This window comes from Lissotriton helveticus, chromosome 10, assembly GCF_964261635.1.
Source record: "Lissotriton helveticus chromosome 10, aLisHel1.1, whole genome shotgun sequence".
Lineage (NCBI taxonomy): Eukaryota > Metazoa > Chordata > Amphibia > Caudata > Salamandridae > Lissotriton > Lissotriton helveticus.
In genome coordinates, this window is record NC_136071.1 from 444250956 (window position 1) to 444270745 (window position 19790).

Genomic DNA, 19790 nt, shown 5'->3' on the forward strand with positions numbered 1-19790 from the left:
CTTTTTCCTGTGCGCGGGATGTTTGTCAAGCATGGTCGCATTTCAGTTACAGGAAACGGTACCCACGTGAGAGCCGGCATACTGACCGCGTTGCTCAATGTGGGAAGCACGTGGTGGCTGACGGGGGGTGGGGGGGGGGGTATATGGGATGTGTGCGTTTGAACATTGTGCACCTAAAGCAACTGCTTTCAGCGTTGATGAAGCAATAAATGTTCACGCTCTTGAGCAGTCATCTGTGCAACTCCCAAAATGCACAGTAATCGGCCGAAGCACACTTGCGTGCAGTTGTGACATTAATAACTCCCTTTTAGGGTTGGACGCTTTGCTGTGAACTCCGTGAACTGCAAATTATTGTAATGTTTCTTAAGAAAAAAAGCAAAACTCACGCTTTTTTCAATGAAAAGTAACAATATAGATACTTCAAAGTTCTGCTCAGACTGTGGAGTATTCCCCAATCATCGGTGTGCTTATACATTGCGAATTCAGAGCTACAGATTTATCTATACTGGCCGTAGGCTGCTTTGGAGCGACACGGCGGGCAGGGGAGGGGGCGGAGCAGGGGCCTGGCAGCTGGCAGGGGTCAGGGCATATCTAAATTTGAGTGACACAAAATGGGACTATAACTAATGTGGCAGAGATATGGGGAGTGGGTGGGCGAAGCTAATCCCCATATGTACGTTAAAAATGCTAAAAAAATCTGCTGCTGTTTTTATCTCACCATTAACCGATTTCCAAACTCAAAAACCGTGCAAGAAAATAGCAGCAAGGAATTATCACAAGCACTCAGTGGGATTCCATGATGGCGGTACATCAACTACTGGGCTGAGGTGGACTGGAACTGACCTAGGAGGGGGGAGGAGGGAGGAGAAATGCGTCTCGGCCGGAGCAGGGGGCGGAGCAGGGAGAGCGGGCTTTTAAAATGTACTTCACACGGCCGGCCGGTCGTGAAACTGAAAGCATGGCCGGCCGGCCGTGAAAGCCTTTGATGCCGCAGGGGGTGGAGCGGCACCAGCTGGGAGAGTAGGCAAGGCAGGCGGCTGGGGGCATGTGCACGCGCTTTTAAGCTCAATGCGCATGCGCATTGAGCTTAAATTTCTCGTGCACTGCAAGGAATCGCCACGATTCCTTGCAAGTTGGATAAAGAGTGGATAAGCCACCATAGTCTCGCTTGCTCGATGCGCATGCGCATCGACAGGCGAGACCTAAAAACAGCTTGAAAACATTAGACAATGCAACAATGCTGTATTTCAAAAGCAGATGTAACTACAAAGAGCACATTTTGATAATACATTTTATTAGCAGACAATAGCAATCTTAAGAGGCATTGCATAGCTCCATACACACTTTGTCCCCAATTCCATCACAGTCTCGCACTCTCAGTCAGTCAGTCAGTCTCTCTCAGTCAGTCAGTCAGTCTCTCTCAGTCAGTCAGTCTCTCACACTCTGGCTCAGTGTGTCACTCTCGCTCAGGGTGTCACTCTCGCTCAGTCAGTGTGTCACTCTCGCTCAGTCAGTGTGTCAGTCAGTGTGTCAGTCAGTGTGTCAGTCAGTCTCTCAGTCAGTCAGTCAGTCTCAGTCAGTCTCTCAGTCAGTCTCTCAGTCAGTCTCTCTCTCAGTCAGTCTCTCTCTCAGTCAGTCTCTCAGTCAGTCTCTCTCTCAGTCAGTCTCTCTCTCTCTCAGTCAGTCTCTCTCTCAGTCAGTCAGTCTCTCTCTCAGTCAGTCAGTCTCTCTCTCAGTCAGTCTCTCTCTCAGTCAGTCTCTCTCTCAGTCAGTCTCTCTCTCAGTCTCTCTCTCAGTAAGTCAGTCAGTCTCTCTCTCAGTCAGTCTCTCTCAGTCAGTCTCTCTCAGTAAGTCAGTCTCTCTCAGTCAGTCAGTCTCTCTCAGTCAGTCAGTCTCACTCAGTAAGTCAGTCTCTCTCAGTCAGTCAGTCTCTCTCAGTCAGTCAGTCTCAGTAAGTCAGTCAGTCTCTCTCAGTAAGTCAGTCAGTCTCTCTCAGTAAGTCAGTCAGTCTCTCTCTCAGTAAGTCAGTCAGTCTCTCTCTCAGTAAGTCAGTCAGTCTCTCTCTCAGTCAGTCTCTCGCAGTCAGTCAGTCTCTCTCAGTCAGTCAGTCTCTCAGTCAGTCTCTCTCTGTCAATCTCTCTCTCAGTCAGTCAGTCTCACTCTCTCTCAGTCAGTCAGTCTCTCTCTCAGTCAGTCAGTCTCTCTCTCTCTCAGTCAGTCAGTCTCTCTCTCAGTCAGTCAGTCTCTCTCTCAGTCAGTCAGTCTCTCTCTCAGTCAGTCAGTCTCAGTCAGTCAGTCTCTCTCTCAGTCAGTCAGTCTCTCTCTCTCAGTCAGTCTCTCTGTCAGTCAGTCAGTCTCTCTGTCAGTCAGTCAGTCTTTCTCAGTCGGTCAGTCAGTCTTTCTCAGTCAGTCAGTCAGTCTCTCAGTCAGTCAGTCAGTCTCTCAGTCAGTCAGTCAGTCTCTCAGTCAGTCAGTCTCTCTCAGTCAGTCAGTCTTTCTCAGTCAGTCTTTCTTAGTCAGTCAGTCAGTCTCTCTCAGTCAGTCAGTCTCTCTCAGTCAGTCTCTCTCTCAGTAAGTCAGTCAGTCTCTCTCTCAGTAAGTCAGTCAGTCTCTCTCTCAGTAAGTCAGTCAGTCTCTCTCTCAGTAAGTCAGTCAGTCTCTCTCTCAGTAAGTCAGTCAGTCTCTCTCTCTCAGTAAGTCAGTCAGTCTCTCTCTCAGTAAGTCAGTCAGTCTCTCTCTCTCAGTCAGTCAGTCTCTCTCAGTCAGTCAGTCTCTCTCAGTCAGTCAGTCTCTCTCAGTCAGTCAGTCTCTCTCAGTCAGTCAGTCTCTCTCAGTCAGTCAGTCTCTCTCAGTCAGTCAGTCTCTCTCAGTCAGTCAGTCTCTCTCAGTCAGTCAGTCTCTCTCAGTCAGTCAGTCTCTCTCTCAGTCAGTCAGTCTCTCTCTCAGTCAGTCAGTCTCTCTCAGTCAGTCAGTCTCTCTCTCTCTCAGTCAGTCTCTCAGTCAGTCAGTCTCTCTCTCAGTCAGTCTCTCTCTCAGTCAGTCAGTCTCTCTCTCAGTCAGTCAGTCTCTCTCTCAGTCAGTCAGTCTCTCTCAGTCAGTCAGTCTCTCTCTCAGTCAGTCAGTCTCTCTCTCAGTCAGTCAGTCTCTCTCTCAGTCAGTCAGTCTCTCTCTCAGTCAGTCAGTCTCTCTCTCAGTCAGTCAGTCTCTCTCTCAGTCAGTCAGTCTCTCTCTCAGTCAGTCAGTCTCTCTCTCAGTCAGTCAGTCTCTCTCTCAGTCAGTCAGTCTCTCTCTCAGTCAGTCAGTCTCTCTCTCAGTCAGTCTCTCTCTCTCTCAGTCAGTCTCTCTCTCTCTCAGTCAGTCTCTCTCTCAGTCAGTCTCTCTCTCAGTCAGTCTCTCTCTCAGTCAGTCTCTCTCTCAGTCAGTCTCTCTCTCAGTCAGTCTCTCTCTCAGTCAGTCTGTCTCAGTCAGTCTCTCTCTCAGTCAGTCAGTCTCTCTCTCAGTCAGTCAGTCTCTCTCTCAGTAAGTCAGTCAGTCTCTCTCAGTCAGTCAGTCTCTCTCAGTCAGTCAGTCTCTCTCAGTCAGTCAGTCTCTCTCAGTCAGTCAGTCTCTCTCAGTCAGTCAGTCTCTCTCAGTCAGTCAGTCTCTCTCAGTCAGTCAGTCTCTCTCAGTCAGTCAGTCTCTCTCAGTCAGTCAGTCTCTCTCAGTCAGTCAGTCTCTCTCTCAGTCAGTCAGTCTCTCTCAGTCAGTCAGTCTCTCTCTCTCTCAGTCAGTCTCTCAGTCAGTCAGTCTCTCTCTCAGTCAGTCTCTCTCTCAGTCAGTCAGTCTCTCTCTCTGTCAGTCAGTCTCTCTCTGTCAGTCAGTCTCTCTCTCAGTCAGTCTCTCTCTCAGTCAGTCTCTCTGTCAGTCAGTCAGTCTTTCTCAGTCAGTCAGTCTTTCTCAGTCAGTCAGTCTCTCTCAGTCAGTCAGTCTCTCTCAGTCAGTCAGTCAGTCTTTCTCAGTCAGTCTTTCTCAGTCAGTCAGTCTCTCTCAGTCAGTCAGTCTCTCAGTCAGTCAGTCTCTCTCTCAGTCAGTCAGTCTCTCTCTCAGTCAGTCAGTCTCTCTCTCAGTCAGTCAGTCTCTCTCTCAGTCAGTCAGTCTCTCTCTCAGTCAGTCTCTCTGTCAGTCAGTCAGTCTTTCTCAGTCAGTCAGTCTTTCTCAGTCAGTCAGTCTCTCTCAGTCAGTCAGTCTCTCTCAGTCAGTCAGTCTTTCTCAGTCAGTCTTTCTCAGTCAGTCAGTCTCTCTCAGTCAGTCAGTCTCTCTCAGTCAGTCAGTCTCTCTCAGTCAGTCTCTCTCAGTCAGTCAGTCTCTCTCAGTCAGTCAGTCTCTCTCAGTCAGTCTCTCTCAGTCAGTGTCTCTCTCAGTCAGTCTCAGTCAGTCAGTGTCTCTCTCAGTCAGTCTCAGTCAGTCAGTCAGTCTCAGTCAGTCAGTCTCAGTCAGTCAGTCAGTCAGTCAGTCAGTCAGTCAGTCAGTCTCTCTCTCAGTCAGTCAGTCTCTCTCTCAGTCAGTCAGTCTCTCTCTCAGTCAGTCTCTCTCTCAGTCAGTCTCTCTCTCAGTCAGTCTCTCTCTCAGTCAGTCAGTCTCTCTCTCAGTCAGTCAGTCTCTCTCTCAGTCAGTCAGTCTCTCTCTCAGTCAGTCTCTCAGCCAGTCTCTCAGCCAGTCTCTCAGCCAGTCTCTCAGCCAGTCTCTCAGCCAGTCTCTCAGCCAGTCTCTCAGCCAGTCTCTCAGCCAGTCTCTCAGCCAGTCTCTCAGCCAGTCTCTCAGCCAGTCTCTCAGCCAGTCTCTCAGCCAGTCTCTCAGCCAGTCTCTCAGCCAGTCTCTCGGCCAGTCTCTCTCTCAGTCAGTCTCTCTCTCAGTCAGTCTCTCTCTCAGTCAGTCTCTCTCTCAGTCAGTCTCTCTCTCAGTCAGTCAGTCTCTCTCTCAGTCAGTCAGTCTCTCTCTCAGTCAGTCAGTCTCTCTCTCAGTCAGTCTCTCTCTCAGTCAGTCAGTCTCTCTCTCAGTCAGTCAGTCTCTCTCTCAGTCAGTCAGTCTCTCTCAGTCAGTCAGTCTCTCTCTCAGTCAGTCAGTCTCTCTCTCAGTCAGTCAGTCTCTCTCTCAGTCAGTCAGTCTCTCTCTCAGTCAGTCAGTCTCTCTCTCAGTCAGTCAGTCTCTCTCTCAGTCAGTCAGTCTCTCTCTCAGTCAGTCAGTCTCTCTCTCAGTCAGTCAGTCTCTCTCTCAGTCAGTCAGTCTCTCTCTCAGTCAGTCAGTCTCTCTCTCAGTCAGTCAGTCTCTCTCTCAGTCAGTCTCTCTCTCTCTCAGTCAGTCTCTCTCTCTCTCAGTCAGTCTCTCTCTCAGTCAGTCTCTCTCTCAGTCAGTCTCTCTCTCAGTCAGTCTCTCTCTCAGTCAGTCTCTCTCTCAGTCAGTCTGTCTCAGTCAGTCTCTCTCTCAGTCAGTCAGTCTCTCTCTCAGTCAGTCAGTCTCTCTCTCAGTCAGTCAGTCAGTCTCTCTCTCAGTCAGTCAGTCAGTCAGTCTCTCTCTCAGTCAGTCAGTCTCTCTCTCAGTCAGTCTCTCTCAGTCAGTCAGTCTCAGTCAGTCAGTCTCAGTCAGTCAGTCTCTCTCAGTCAGTCAGTCTCTCTCTCAGTCAGTCAGTCTCTCTCTCAGTCAGTCAGTCTCTCTCTCAGTCAGTCAGTCTCTCTCTCAGTCAGTCAGTCTCTCTCTCAGTCAGTCTCTCTCTCAGTCAGTCAGTCAGTCAGTCTCTCTCAGTCAGTCTCTCTCTCAGTCAGTCAGTCTCTCTCAGTCAGTCAGTCTCTCTCAGTCAGTCAGTCTCTCTCAGTCAGTCAGTCTCTCTCAGTCAGTCAGTCTCTCTCAGTCAGTCAGTCTCTCTCAGTCAGTCAGTCTCTCTCAGTCAGTCAGTCTCTCTCAGTCAGTCAGTCTCTCTCAGTCAGTCAGTCTCTCAGTCAGTCAGTCAGTCTCTCAGTCAGTCAGTCAGTCTCTCAGTCAGTCAGTCTCTCAGTCAGTCAGTCTCTCAGTCAGTCAGTCTCTCAGTCAGTCAGTCAGTCTCAGTCAGTCTCTCTCTCAGTCAGTCTCTCTCTCAGTCAGTCTCTCTCTCAGTCAGTCTCTCTCTCAGTCAGTCAGTCTCTCTCTCAGTCAGTCAGTCAGTCTCTCTCTCAGTCAGTCAGTCAGTCTCTCTCAGTCAGTCAGTCAGTCTCTCTCAGTCAGTCAGTCAGTCTCAGTCAGTCTCTCAGTCAGTCAGTCTCAGTCAGTCTCTCAGTCAGTCAGTCTCTCAGTCAGTCAGTCTCTCAGTCAGTCTCTCTCTCAGTCAGTCAGTCTCTCAGTCAGTCAGTCTCTCAGTCAGTCAGTCTCTCAGTCAGTCTCAGTCAGTCTCTCTCTCAGTCAGTCAGTCAGTCTCTCAGTCAGTCAGTCTCAGTCAGTCTCTCTCTCAGTCAGTCAGTCTCTCTCTCAGTCAGTCAGTCTCTCTCTCAGTCAGTCAGTCTCTCTCTCAGTCAGTCAGTCTCTCTCTGTCAGTCAGTCTCTCTCTCAGTCAGTCAGTCTCTCTCAGTCAGTCAGTCTCTCTCAGTCAGTCAGTCTCTCTCTCAGTCAGTCACAGTCAGTCGCTCAGTCAGTCAGTCTCTCTCAGTCAGTCAGTCTCTCTCAGTCAGTCACAGTCAGTCTCTCAGTCAGTCAGTCAGTCAGTCTCTCAGTCAGTCAGTCAGTGTCAGTCAGTCTCAGTCAGTCTCTCAGTCAGTCAGTCAGTCTCTCAGTCAGTCAGTCAGTCTCTCTCTCTCAGTCAGTCAGTCTCTCAGTCAGCCAGTCAGTCTCTCAGTCAGTCTCTCAGTCAGTCTCTCAGTCAGTCTCTCTCTCTCAGTCAGTCTCTCTCTCTCAGTCAGTCTCTCTCTCTCAGTCAGTCTCTCTCTCTCAGTCAGTCTCTCTCCCAGTCAGTCTCTCTCCCAGTCAGTCAGTCTCTCTCTCAGTCAGTCAGTCTCTCTCTCAGTCAGTCAGTCTCTCTCTCTCAGTCAGTCAGTCTCTCTCTCTCTCAGTCAGTCAGTCTCTCTCAGTCAGTCAGTCTCTCTCAGTCAGTCACTCAGTCTCTCTCTCAGTCAGTCACTCAGTCTCTCTCTCAGTCAGTCACTCAGTCTCTCTCTCAGTCAGTCAGTCTCTCTCAGTCAGTCAGTCAGTCTCTCTCAGTCAGTCAGTCTCAGTCAGTCAGTCTCAGTCAGTCAGTCTCTCTCAGTCAGTCAGTCTCTCTCTCAGTCAGTCTCTCTCTCAGTCAGTCTCTCTCTCAGTCAGTCTCTCTCTCAGTCAGTCTGTCTCAGTCAGTCTCTCTCTCAGTCAGTCAGTCTCTCTCTCAGTCAGTCAGTCTCTCTCTCAGTCAGTCAGTCAGTCTCTCTCTCAGTCAGTCAGTCAGTCTCTCTCTCAGTCAGTCAGTCAGTCTCTCTCTCAGTCAGTCAGTCAGTCTCTCTCTCAGTCAGTCAGTCTCTCTCTGTCAGTCTCTCTCAGTCAGTCAGTCTCAGTCAGTCAGTCTCAGTCAGTCAGTCTCTCTCAGTCAGTCAGTCTCTCTCTCAGTCAGTCAGTCTCTCTCTCAGTCAGTCAGTCTCTCTCTCAGTCAGTCTCTCTCTCAGTCAGTCAGTCTCTCTCTGTCAGTCTCTCTCTCAGTCAGTCAGTCTCTCTCAGTCAGTCTCTCTCTCAGTCAGTCAGTCTCTCTCAGTCAGTCAGTCTCTCTCAGTCAGTCAGTCTCTCTCAGTCAGTCTCTCTCAGTCAGTCTCTCTCAGTCAGTCAGTCTCTCTCAGTCAGTCAGTCTCTCTCAGTCAGTCAGTCTCTCTCAGTCAGTCAGTCTCTCTCAGTCAGTCAGTCTCTCAGTCAGTCAGTCAGTCTCTCAGTCAGTCAGTCAGTCTCTCAGTCAGTCAGTCAGTCTCTCAGTCAGTCAGTCAGTCTCTCAGTCAGTCAGTCTCTCAGTCAGTCAGTCAGTCTCAGTCAGTCTCTCTCTCAGTCAGTCTCTCTCTCAGTCAGTCTCTCTCTCAGTCAGTCTCTCTCTCAGTCAGTCAGTCTCTCAGTCAGTCAGTCTCTCTCTCAGTCAGTCAGTCAGTCTCTCTCTCAGTCAGTCAGTCAGTCTCTCTCAGTCAGTCAGTCAGTCTCTCTCAGTCAGTCAGTCAGTCTCAGTCAGTCTCTCAGTCAGTCAGTCTCAGTCAGTCTCTCAGTCAGTCAGTCTCTCAGTCAGTCAGTCTCTCAGTCAGTCTCTCTCTCAGTCAGTCAGTCTCTCAGTCAGTCAGTCTCTCAGTCAGTCTCAGTCAGTCTCTCTCTCAGTCAGTCAGTCAGTCTCTCAGTCAGTCAGTCTCAGTCAGTCTCTCTCTCAGTCAGTCAGTCTCTCTCTCAGTCAGTCAGTCTCTCTCTCAGTCAGTCAGTCTCTCTCTCAGTCAGTCAGTCTCTCTCTGTCAGTCAGTCTCTCTCTGTCAGTCAGTCTCTCTCTCAGTCAGTCAGTCTCTCTCAGTCAGTCAGTCTCTCTCAGTCAGTCAGTCTCTCTCTCAGTCAGTCACAGTCAGTCGCTCAGTCAGTCAGTCTCTCTCAGTCAGTCAGTCTCTCTCAGTCAGTCACAGTCAGTCTCTCAGTCAGTCAGTCTGTCAGTCTCTCAGTCAGTCAGTCAGTGTCAGTCAGTCTCAGTCAGTCTCTCAGTCAGTCAGTCAGTCTCTCAGTCAGTCAGTCAGTCTCTCTCTCTCAGTCAGTCAGTCTCTCAGTCAGCCAGTCAGTCTCTCAGTCAGTCTCTCAGTCAGTCTCTCAGTCAGTCTCTCTCTCTCAGTCAGTCTCTCTCTCTCAGTCAGTCTCTCTCTCTCAGTCAGTCTCTCTCTCTCAGTCAGTCTCTCTCCCAGTCAGTCTCTCTCCCAGTCAGTCAGTCTCTCTCTCAGTCAGTCAGTCTCTCTCTCAGTCAGTCAGTCTCTCTCAGTCAGTCAGTCTCTCTCAGTCAGTCACTCAGTCTCTCTCTCAGTCAGTCACTCAGTCTCTCTCTCAGTCAGTCACTCAGTCTCTCTCTCAGTCAGTCAGTCTCTCTCAGTCAGTCAGTCAGTCTCTCTCAGTCAGTCAGTCAGTCTCTCTCAGTCAGTCAGTCAGTCTCTCTCTCAGTCAGCCAGGCTCTCTCAGTCAGCCAGGCTCTCTCAGTCAGCCAGGCTCTCTCAGTCAGCCAGGCTCTCTCAGTCAGCCAGGCTCTCTCAGTCAGCCAGGCTCTCTCAGTCAGCCAGGCTCTCTCAAGTTTCCGGATCCAGTCGGACGCCTGGGGATACTCTAAGGTAAGGAATCTATCACTAACGTGTCTTTCAGATGCATTCTTTTGCAGTGGAGATGCAACGTCTTGTTTTAGGAGAGTGAGATGCTCCTGTGACATGGGACGCTGTCTGGGTGGTATTGTTGGAGGAGTGGAAGTGAGCTCCAGGCAATAACCTGACTGAGCTATTTGTCTTACCCACCTTTCTTTGGTGATGGATTTCCAGAGAGGTAGGAACTGTTGTAAATCTCCCCCCGACAGGAGTGGAATGGTCCGGGGTAGGGGAGGGAAGTCACTGTTTAGGAGTGGAGGCATTGCGGTTGTTGTTGCCTCTACATCTACCTTTACTGTTGTTACCTCTATATCCTCCTCTGAAATAACCTCTACTGGGTAAGGATTGGGTGGGCGCTTTATAAGAAGAGGAGGCATTGTCTGTTTGAAAACTTTTAGAGGCGCCCCTGTAAGAGGAAAGGACACCCGGGGAGTCTGAGTTTGTAATGCTCCCATGGATTTTGCTGTATCTTTTTTCATTTTCTCTAGTGCATTATCAACATTAGGACCAAAAAGATGTTGCTGGTCAAAGGGTTGATTTAGGATACTGGCCTGTACTTCTGGTTTGAACCCAGAGATGCGTAACCAGGCATGTCTACGTAAGAGTACGCCTGTATTTATTGCTCTAGAGGCTGTGTCAGCAGTATCTGATGCGCTACGGATTGAGGTGTTGGTAATGACCTTGCCTTCTTGTATTAAGTCAGAAACCCTGGTTTTATACTGTTCTGGCAAATGTTGCATGAGTGTTTCTAGCTCATCATAATGAGCTCGATCATATCTTGCTAACAATGCTTGAGTGTTAGCAATCCTCCAGACATTGGCTGCTTGTGAGATGGTGCGTTTTCCTGAAGCATCTAAAAGCTTTGACTCTTATCAGGGGGCGGAGCATCCCCTGTTGTCTGCGAGTTAGCTCTTTTCCTAGCGTTTGAGACAACCAATGAGTCTAATGGCAACTGGTCCTTGATGTATGCTGGGTCAGTTGGAGCCGCTTTATATTTCTTTTCTAGTCTGGGGTTAATTACCCTGGCTCTGGCGGGGTCCTTGAATACCTGTGGTGCATGTTTTACCACTCCCTTAAGTATTGGTAATGTGGTCGTGGTTTTATGTGAAGACAGCAACGTATCCATAAGGAAGTCTTCCTCTACTGGATCTGTGTGCAAATCCACCCCGTGAAAGGTGGCTGCCATGTGAATAAGCTGTGTAAACCCTATAGTGTCATCTGGAGGAGATGGCCTAGAAGGGTATGCGTCGTCTTGTGGCAGATCTGGTGCTCCTGGAGCATTATAATCTTCCCAGGGATCATCTGATGGCCCAGGAATATTATCTGGGTCATCAGTGTCCTCTATGTGTTGCTCACTTTCTACCCCTTGTGAATATTTATCCTCATCTTCATCATCCTGTGGTGCAGGGCTGTGCGTGGTGGATGGTGAGTGTGCAGGGGAGAGGTCTAGTAGTATCTCCGGCAGTGGTGAAGGAAATCTTATGGGGGAAGTTTGAGCATGTTTCTCTCTCAGTCAGTCAGTCTCTCTCTCAGTCAGTCAGTCTCTCTCTCAGTCAGTCAGTCTCTCTCTCAGTCAGTCAGTCTCTCTCTCAGTCAGTCTCTCTCTCAGTCAGTCTCTCTCTCAGTCAGTCTCTCTCTCAGTCAGTCTCTCTCTCAGTCAGTCAGTCTCTCTCAGTCAGTCAGTCTCTCTCTCAGTCAGTCAGTCTCTCTCTCTCTCTCAGTCAGTCAGTCAGTCAGTCTCTCTCTCAGTCAGTCAGTCTCTCTCTCTCTCAGTCAGTCAGTCAGTCTCTCTCTCTCTCAGTCAGTCAGTCAGTCTCTCTCTCTCTCAGTCAGTCAGTCAGTCTCTCTCTCAGTCAGTCAGTCAGTCTCTCTCTCAGTCAGTCTCTCTCAGTCAGTCTCTCTCTCAGTCAGTCTCTCTCTCAGTCAGTCTCTCTCTCAGTCAGTCAGTCTCTCTCAGTCAGTCAGTCTCTCTCTCAGTCAGTCAGTCTCTCAGTCAGTCAGTCAGTCTCTCAGTCAGTCAGTCAGTCTCTCAGTCAGTCAGTCAGTCTCTCAGTCAGTCAGTCAGTCTCTCAGTCAGTCAGTCAGTCTCTCAGTCAGTCAGTCAGTCAGTCTCAGTCAGTCAGTCTCTCAGTCAGTCAGTCAGTCAGTCAGTCAGTCTCTCAGTCAGTCAGTCTCTCAGTCAGTCAGTCTCAGTCAGTCAGTCAGTCTCAGTCAGTCAGTCTCAGTCAGTCAGTCTCAGTCAGTCAGTCTCAGTCAGTCAGTCTCTCTCTCAGTCAGTCTCAGTCAGTCAGTCTCAGTCAGTCAGTCTCAGTCAGTCAGTCTCAGTCAGTCAGTCTCAGTCAGTCAGTCTCAGTCAGTCAGTCTCTCCCTCAGTCAGTCAGCCAGTCTCAGTCAGTCAGTCTCTCTCTCAGTCAGTCTCTCTCTCAGTCAGTCAGTCAGTCTCTCTCTCAGTCAGTCAGTCAGTCTCTCTCAGTCAGTCAGTCAGTCAGTCACTCTCAGTCAGTCAGTCAGTCAGTCACTCTCAGTCAGTCAGTCTCTCTCTCAGTCAGTCTCTCTCTCAGTCAGTCAGTCTCTCTCTCAGTCAGTCAGTCTCTCTCTCAGTCAGTCAGTCGCTCTCTCAGTCAGTCTCTCTCTCAGTCAGTCTCTCTCTCAGTCAGTCTCTCTCTCAGTCAGTCTCTCTCTCAGTCAGTCTCTCTCTCAGTCAGTCTCTCTCTCTCAGTCAGTCTCTCTCTCAGTCAGTCTCTCTCAGTCAGTCTCTCTCAGTCAGTCAGTCTCTCAGTCAGTCTCTCTCAGTCAGTCAGTCAGTCTCTCTCAGTCTGTCAGTCTCTCTCAGTCTGTCAGTCTCTCTCTGTCAGTCAGTCTCTCTCAGTCAGTCAGTCTCTCTCAGTCAGTCAGTCTCTCTCAGTCAGTCAGTCTCTCTCAGTCAGTCAGTCTCTCTCAGTCAGTCAGTCTCTCTCAGTCAGTCAGTCTCTCTCAGTCAGTCAGTCTCTCTCAGTCAGTCAGTCTCTCTCAGTCAGTCAGTCTCTCAGTCAGTCAGTCTCTCTCTCAGTCAGTCTCTCTCTCTCTCAGTCAGTCTCTCTCTCAGTCAGTCTCTCTCTCAGTCAGTCAGTCTCTCTCTCAGTCAGTCAGTCAGTCTCTCTCAGTCAGTCAGTCTCTCTCTCAGTCAGTCTCTCTCTCAGTCAGTCAGTCAGTCTCTCTCTCAGTCAGTCAGTCTCTCTCTCAGTCAGTCAGTCTCTCTCTCAGTCAGTCAGTCTCTCTCTCAGTCAGTCAGTCTCTCTCTCAGTCAGTCAGTCTCTCTCTCAGTCAGTCAGTCTCTCTCTCAGTCAGTCAGTCTCTCTCTCAGTCAGTCTCTCAGTCAGCCAGTCAGTCTCTCAGTCAGTCTCTCTCAGTCAGTCTCTCTCTCTCAGTCAGTCTCTCTCTCTCAGTCAGTCTCTCTAAGTCAGTCTCTCTCTCTCAGTCAGTCTCTCTCTCTCAGTCAGTCTCTCTCTCTCAGTCTCTCTCTCTCAGTCAGTCTCTCTCTCTCAGTCAGTCAGTCTCTCTCTCTCAGTCAGTCAGTCTCTCTCTCTCCCAGTCAGTCTCTCTCTCCCAGTCAGTCTCTCTCTCCCAGTCAGTCTCTCTCCCAGTCAGTCTCTCTCCCAGTCAGTCAGTCTCTCTCCCAGTCAGTCAGTCAGTCAGTCTCTCTCTCAGTCAGTCAGTCAGTCTCTCTCTCAGTCAGTCAGTCTCTCTCTCAGTCAGTCAGTCTCTCTCTCTCAGTCAGTCAGTCTCTCTCAGTCAGTCAGTGTCTCTCAGTCAGTCAGTGTCTCTCAGTCAGTCAGTGTCTCTCAGTCAGTCAGTGTCTCTCAGTCAGTCAGTATCTCTCTCAGTCAGTCAGTCTCTCTCAGTCACTCAGTCTCTCTCTCAGTCAGTCAGTCAGTCTCTCTCAGTCAGTCAGTCAGTCTCTCTCAGTCAGTCAGTCAGTCAGTCTCTCTCTCAGTCAGCCAGGCTCTCTCAGTCAGCCAGGCTCTCTCAGTCAGCCAGGCTCTCTCAGTCAGCCAGGCTCTCTCAAGTTTCCGGATCCAGTCGGACGCCTGGGGATACTCTAAGGTAAGGAATCTATCACTAACGTGTCTCTTTCAGATGCATTCTTTTGCAGTGGAGATGCAACGTCTTGTTTTAGGAGAGTGAGATGCTCCTGTGACATGGGACGCTGTCTGGGTGGTATTGTTGGAGGAGTGGAAGTGAGCTCCAGGCAATAACCTGACTGAGCTATTTGTCTTACCCACCTTTCTTTGGTGATGGATTTCCAGAGAGGTAGGAACTGTTGTAAATCTCCCCCCGACAGGAGTGGAATGGTCCGGGGTAGGGGAGGGAAGTCACTGTTTAGGAGTGGAGGCATTGCGGTTGTTGTTGCCTCTACATCTACCTTTACTGTTGTTACCTCTATATCCTCCTCTGAAATAACCTCTACTGGGTAAGGATTGGGTGGGCGCTTTATAAGAAGAGGAGGCATTGTCTGTTTGAAAACTTTTAGAGGCGCCCCTGTAAGAGGAAAGGACACCCGGGGAGTCTGAGTTTGTAATGCTCCCATGGATTTTGCTGTATCTTTTTTCATTTTCTCTAGTGCATTATCAACATTAGGACCAAAAAGATGTTGCTGGTCAAAGGGTTGATTTAGGATACTGGCCTGTACTTCTGGTTTGAACCCAGAGATGCGTAACCAGGCATGTCTACGTAAGAGTACGCCTGTATTTATTGCTCTAGAGGCTGTGTCAGCAGTATCTGATGCGCTACGGATTGAGGTGTTGGTAATGACCTTGCCTTCTTGTATTAAGTCAGAAGCCCTGGTTTTATACTGTTCTGGCAAATGTTGCATGAGTGTTTCTAGCTCATCATAATGAGCTCGATCATATCTTGCTAACAATGCTTGAGTGTTAGCAATCCTCCAGACATTGGCTGCTTGTGAGATGGTGCGTTTTCCTGAAGCATCTAAAAGCTTTGACTCTTATCAGGGGGCGGAGCATCCCCTGTTGTCTGCGAGTTAGCTCTTTTCCTAGCGTTTGAGACAACCAATGAGTCTAATGGAAACTGGCCCTTGATGTATGCTGGGTCAGTTGGAGCCGCTTTATATTTCTTTTCTAGTCTGGGGTTAATTACCCTGGCTCTGGCGGGGTCCTTGAATACCTGTGGTGCATGTTTTACCACTCCCTTAAGTATTGGTAATGTGGTCGTGGTTTTATGTGAAGACAGCAACGTATCCATAAGGAAGTCTTCCTCTACTGGATCTGTGTGCAAATCCACCCCGTGAAAGGTGGCTGCCATGTGAATAAGCTGTGTAAACCCTATAGTGTCATCTGGAGGAGATGGCCTAGAAGGGTATGCGTCGTCTTGTGGCAGATCTGGTGCTCCTGGAGCATTATAATCTTCCCAGGGATCATCTGATGGCCCAGGAATATTATCTGGGTCATCAGTGTCCTCTATGTGTTGCTCACTTTCTACCCCTTGTGAATAATTATCCTCATCTTCATCATCCTGTGGTGCAGGGCTGTGCGTGGTGGATGGTGAGTGTGCAGGGGAGAGGTCTAGTAGTATCTCCGGCAGTGGTGAAGGAAATCTTATGGGGGAAGTTTGAGCATGTTTTTTCAGAGGAACTGGCGGTGGCTTGGGAGTGTCCATTTTCCTCTTTTCAGGCAGTGTAATTATATGTCCAGTTTTTGATTTAATTTGTAGAGTCCTTTGTTTGGGATCTGGCCGAAAAAGCTCTCCTGTGACACTACCCTTTTTCGGCACAGACTTGTCTTGCTTGGGGACGAATTGTTTAGAAGGTTTCACAGTGTCTATTGCGGTCTTTGGAGCAGATCTTGGTCTTGGTTCCGAAGACTTTGTGTTGTGCTTCTTTTTTGGATCTGGAATTATTGGTTCCGAAGGACGTTTGGGGTCGACAACCTTTGGTGCCGAAGTGTGTTTTGGTGCAGAGGTGAACTTTGGGTCAACTTATTTCGGAACCGGAGTTGGCTTCGGTTCGATAGACTTAGGAACTGTTTTCGGTGCTGAGCTTGTTTTCGGCTCGACCGGTTTCGGTACCGAGGGTTGCTTCGGTGCCGGAGTTATTTTCGGTTTGAGGACCTTTTGCTTGTCAGGACCAACAGACTGACTTGAGCCCAAGTCGCCTGGAGGCTTTTTTGAAATCTTTGTTGCCGAGCCTGAAGGCGGGGCGTCGGAAGTTTTTTTATCGGTGTGCACCTGGACCCAGAGGTGGAGGTGGAACCGAAGCTTGTCCCGGTATGGGGGTGTGAACAGGGTCGACGTTTGTACTCATGACATGTTGACCAGCTGGAAGAAGATAGTCGTCTTCTGATTGTCCCTCGACTCCGGAAGCTGAATCTTCTGCTTCGGAAACTATGTTGCCCTGCTGTTGTTCTCCGGACTCTAGATCGATTGGAGCCTCGTCTATGATGAGATCTGGTGTTGATGAAGAGGACTGCGACATGACTCTTCGAGCTGAACGGTCTCTGATGGTTTTCTTGGCACGGAACAACGTGCAGGCCTGGCAATCTTGACTCTTGTGCTCTGGGGACAAGCACAGATTGCAAACCTCATGTAGATCAGTGTGAGGGAATTTGTGTCCACACTGAGGGCACTTCATGAAGGGTGTTCTTTCCATGAGTCAAAGGCTCAATGGCGTAGTTGGGCCCGACGAACGCTGGAATCGAGAATTTGAAGCTTTTCTTCGACGCGGGTAACTGGAATTACTATAGACGATACCGATGGTATGATGTAGGACTGGAAGTCGAAAAGAGATCGGTAACAGACAGAACGATACGCACACCCGAGCCCAATGGCGGAAAAAAACAATCTGAAGATGGAGTTGATGCCCATGCGCATTACGCTCTTCAGGAGGAGTCATCTACCAAACAAAGACTCTTCCAAGACAACAACAAAGTGTAATCATCCGGGCCCACCACCAGATCTATGCACTAGTGTGTGGTCTGCAGCCCATATGCCTCGAACACTCACTTTCTTTGGATTGGCTGGCTACCTGTGCAGATTTTATTTGAGTAACCTGAATGTTTACTTCTGGCCGTTGTTGAAACTCAAGATATTTCTTCTTTGCCGAAAGGCTTATGGGACACGCAAGTGAAAACAAACAAAAGGCATTTGCTATTGGCATAAATGACAAGGCTTTTTATTTGTGTTTTCTTTTTTAAAACATAAATAAAAGGCATTGGTATGAACAATGCCAATAGCTTAAACAAAACTTTTAGCTATTGGCATTTTAAATTCCAGTGCCTTTTATTTATGTTTTACAAAAGAAAAACAAAAAAAATGTCATTTACAATGTCAATAGCTCAAAATAATGTCAGTGTGAGACCTATTGCATTGTAAATGCTTGTTTACTCTTTCCATGTGAGCTACATCCTGCAGCTCGCATAGAAAGAGGAAAATGCCTCAGGATTGTTTTTGTGAAGGAAGGTGCCCCTTCCTGTAAAAAAACAAAAAAAAAAACCTGCCTATGTTGGTGCTAGGCAGCAAGTTGTGCACCGACACAAGGAAAAAGGACAGGAATGCATTGTATTTTTTATAAATACGGTGCATTCCTGCCCTTTCACATTGGCGTAGAAGCACAGCAAGAAGACTTGCGGTGATGCCCTACGCCAATTCCTCATAAATGAGGCCCTTTGTTTATAGCTACACCTTTGAGTACACCCCACGCTCAGTGACCTTTGGCTTGCTACACACTGCTTAATATCATTTCCCCACCGTAAAAGTTATTTGGTGTGGGAATTGGGGGCGTTTATGTTTGTTGATAATTGTCAATGATGAGGAGTATCGGGTTCTAGAAATTTTTGTCAGAAGGGGGTCCTTACACCTAAAAGTTTTTAACAAGGGGGTATCGTCATCAAAAAGTTTGAAGACCTCTGATCTAGAGCCACACACGCTATAAACACATCATTACTCTCCAGACATAATGACAGCAATGGTGGGGAACTCGCACCCGCTCACCTCCACAATCACTTTAAAAACAACATAATACAGAACTCCTCAAATGGTAACATCCTCAAAACTGTAAAGGGGTTTTCTTTTCCCTAAATAGATCATGCCAATTACATATACCTGAGGCGTGGATTCTGGGCAAGGCTCTGTACCCGTGCCCATGCATGGTTGTTCCGTGGTTGCAGCTCCACAGGAACCTTCAACGGAAGCCTAACTGGTTTCTGATCTTCTTCATCACTGACACCTAAGAATGCAAAAAGAGATAAGCCAGTATTTCCAAGAACAGTCACAATGTGTTCTGCAAGATGAACAAGACTTTCAGCATGAAACAGGAAAGTTTCTGAGTACGGGCAGGCAAAAATATTATTCATCCAATTAGAAATTAGATAATGTTTGTATTTTCTTATGTCTTGAAACTTCAAGGTTATAGCTTTTTCCGTAGAGGTTTATAAACATCCTCATGCAGTAGTTCTGAATAAAATTGCAGTTATGATGGAAACATTTTTATCTGAAAATGAAAAAAAGTTATCACTCAAATGTACAGTTTGGTCTGCAGTAGATAACACTGCAAGGTGTTCAGAAGCACCACTTGTGCAAGACAAACAGGTTACTTACCTTCGGAGTCCTCACTTTTTGAATTCCCATAGATGCCAGACTCTAACCTGAACTTTTAACAGCAATGGATCTAGAGGGCCGTTAGATAGTGCCATCAGATTCCAAAGGGGACTCTCTCCACCAATGAAGCAACTGCATGTAGTCATATATAATGCCACACCTGTGTCTGGACATCAGTCTTCCTCAAACTCTTTCACACTCTCACATGCAGATCAGCTGTGACATTTTAAATGAGTGCGCAGAATCCAAATTGGGACCTTATTAGAACCTTAAAAGTCTACCCCACAGAACAGAGGAAGAGTATCCACCAGAAACAGCATTCCAGAAGACAAGTAACTTTTAGCTCTGATAGATAATTCGAACCACAGATTATTCACCTTTTGGAAAAAATAACCAAAGCAGTGGCTCGGAATGGTTGGAGCATCTGAGGACTGGACTTGCACAACAAATTTCTGCAGGCTGAAAATAAGAAACAATTCACCCTACAGACTTATTTGTGAAGACAGAAATGCCAGGTAAAGAGGTCTATCAACGCCCTTGTTTTTGCAGTGTGACAGATGTGGAGGCAGCATTTGCTGTGGCGGCTTGAGTCCAAATGCCTTCAAGAGACTCCATTTTTTGCCAGGTGTATAGCATATTTGTATACACAGGATGATCCTCCTAGACAAGATTAGCCTCTAAAATGCCTTCAGCTTCTCAGCACATTCAAAGCTGATAAAAACTCAAATGGTCAAGTCCCTGGTGATCTTTTGTGCGCTAAACATAAAAGCAAGGGGTTCTTCTAGAGTCCAACAAGTGAAGCCTTCCGCCTTTTTGGATGGATTTGACACAACTAAAAAGGCAGGGAGTGATGGGCTGTGCTGTAAGGAGGAGTTGTACCACTTTTAGCTGAAGTCAAGCACAAGTTTGCAGCACAGATTTGTCCAGGAAGAAGGTGGTATAGAGAGGTTGCACTCACAGCGCTGGAACGGGGTGCATAAGTATGGGCAATGAGAAACGCCTTCTTAATGGTCAGCAATCTTAGTGAGCTATCTTTGTGCACGCTCTTCGAACACGTGCACAAACGTGAGCACCACATATAGTTCCTGTTGATGTTTAATAATGGGTGCAAAAGGTAACATGTTTTGAGAAACGTATTAAACATGTTTTCAGAAACGTTTTACAACAGGCAATTTGAACACCGAGGGCACTGCTGTGTCAGAGATAAAAGAAACAACAAAGCATCAGATAATTTGGCCAGCTACGGATCAACTTGACAGCTTCCATACCAGACAACAAACTTGACCATACGACCAAAGCACACTGATTGGGTAGACTGGCAACTATTCACAAGATTAACATCCACTACTCCTGCAGATGGATCAGATCCAGTCAGTCAGTGCCGTATCCACACATGGAGGTGTAGGTTGTGTAGACAGAGGTGCAGATAGGTTTTGGAAACAGAGGTGCAGGACCCTGAGCAGGTGCTGAGACAAAAGGTCATCCTGAAGTAGATTGACCGGTGGACAAAGTCTCAGCAGGTCAGAGTACAACACTCAACTGCCCAAAACTGATGCTACTAGGAGGCATACAGAAGACTGGAGCCGCAGAGCAAGCAGAATGTACCTCCCAACGAGCCTCAAGTCAAACTTCAACATGTAGTTATCGCAACACTGCACAGACCTTGGTGGTCTCAAAAAAGCGTATCAAAAGACGCCATAAACTACCTTCAGATGCAGACACAATTTGGGGTCCAAAATATGCTGTCTGCTGAGCTAATTCACCCTGGAATTCAGGGAGCTCACGAACGGATTGGCAGTACAAGAGATTCCTTGAAGGTCGAGCCACCTCCAGAGTCGCAGAGCTTTCTAGCACAGGCCCTGCAACAAGACAGGGTAGTGTTTTCCA

The 19790-nt window shown here is 48.1% G+C and overlaps 1 protein-coding gene across 1 annotated transcript in view; it reads right to left on the reverse strand.

The window, feature by feature from the left end:
- CRAMP1 (cramped chromatin regulator 1) overlaps positions 1 to 19790 on the reverse strand; it is a 1037800-nt gene that overhangs the window by 639022 nt on the left and 378988 nt on the right. The window contains exon 8 of the mRNA XM_078662937.1: positions 17409 to 17532. Within this exon, the coding sequence (XP_078519063.1) occupies positions 17409 to 17532 (124 nt within the window). The remainder of the gene's footprint in view (positions 1 to 17408; positions 17533 to 19790) is intronic.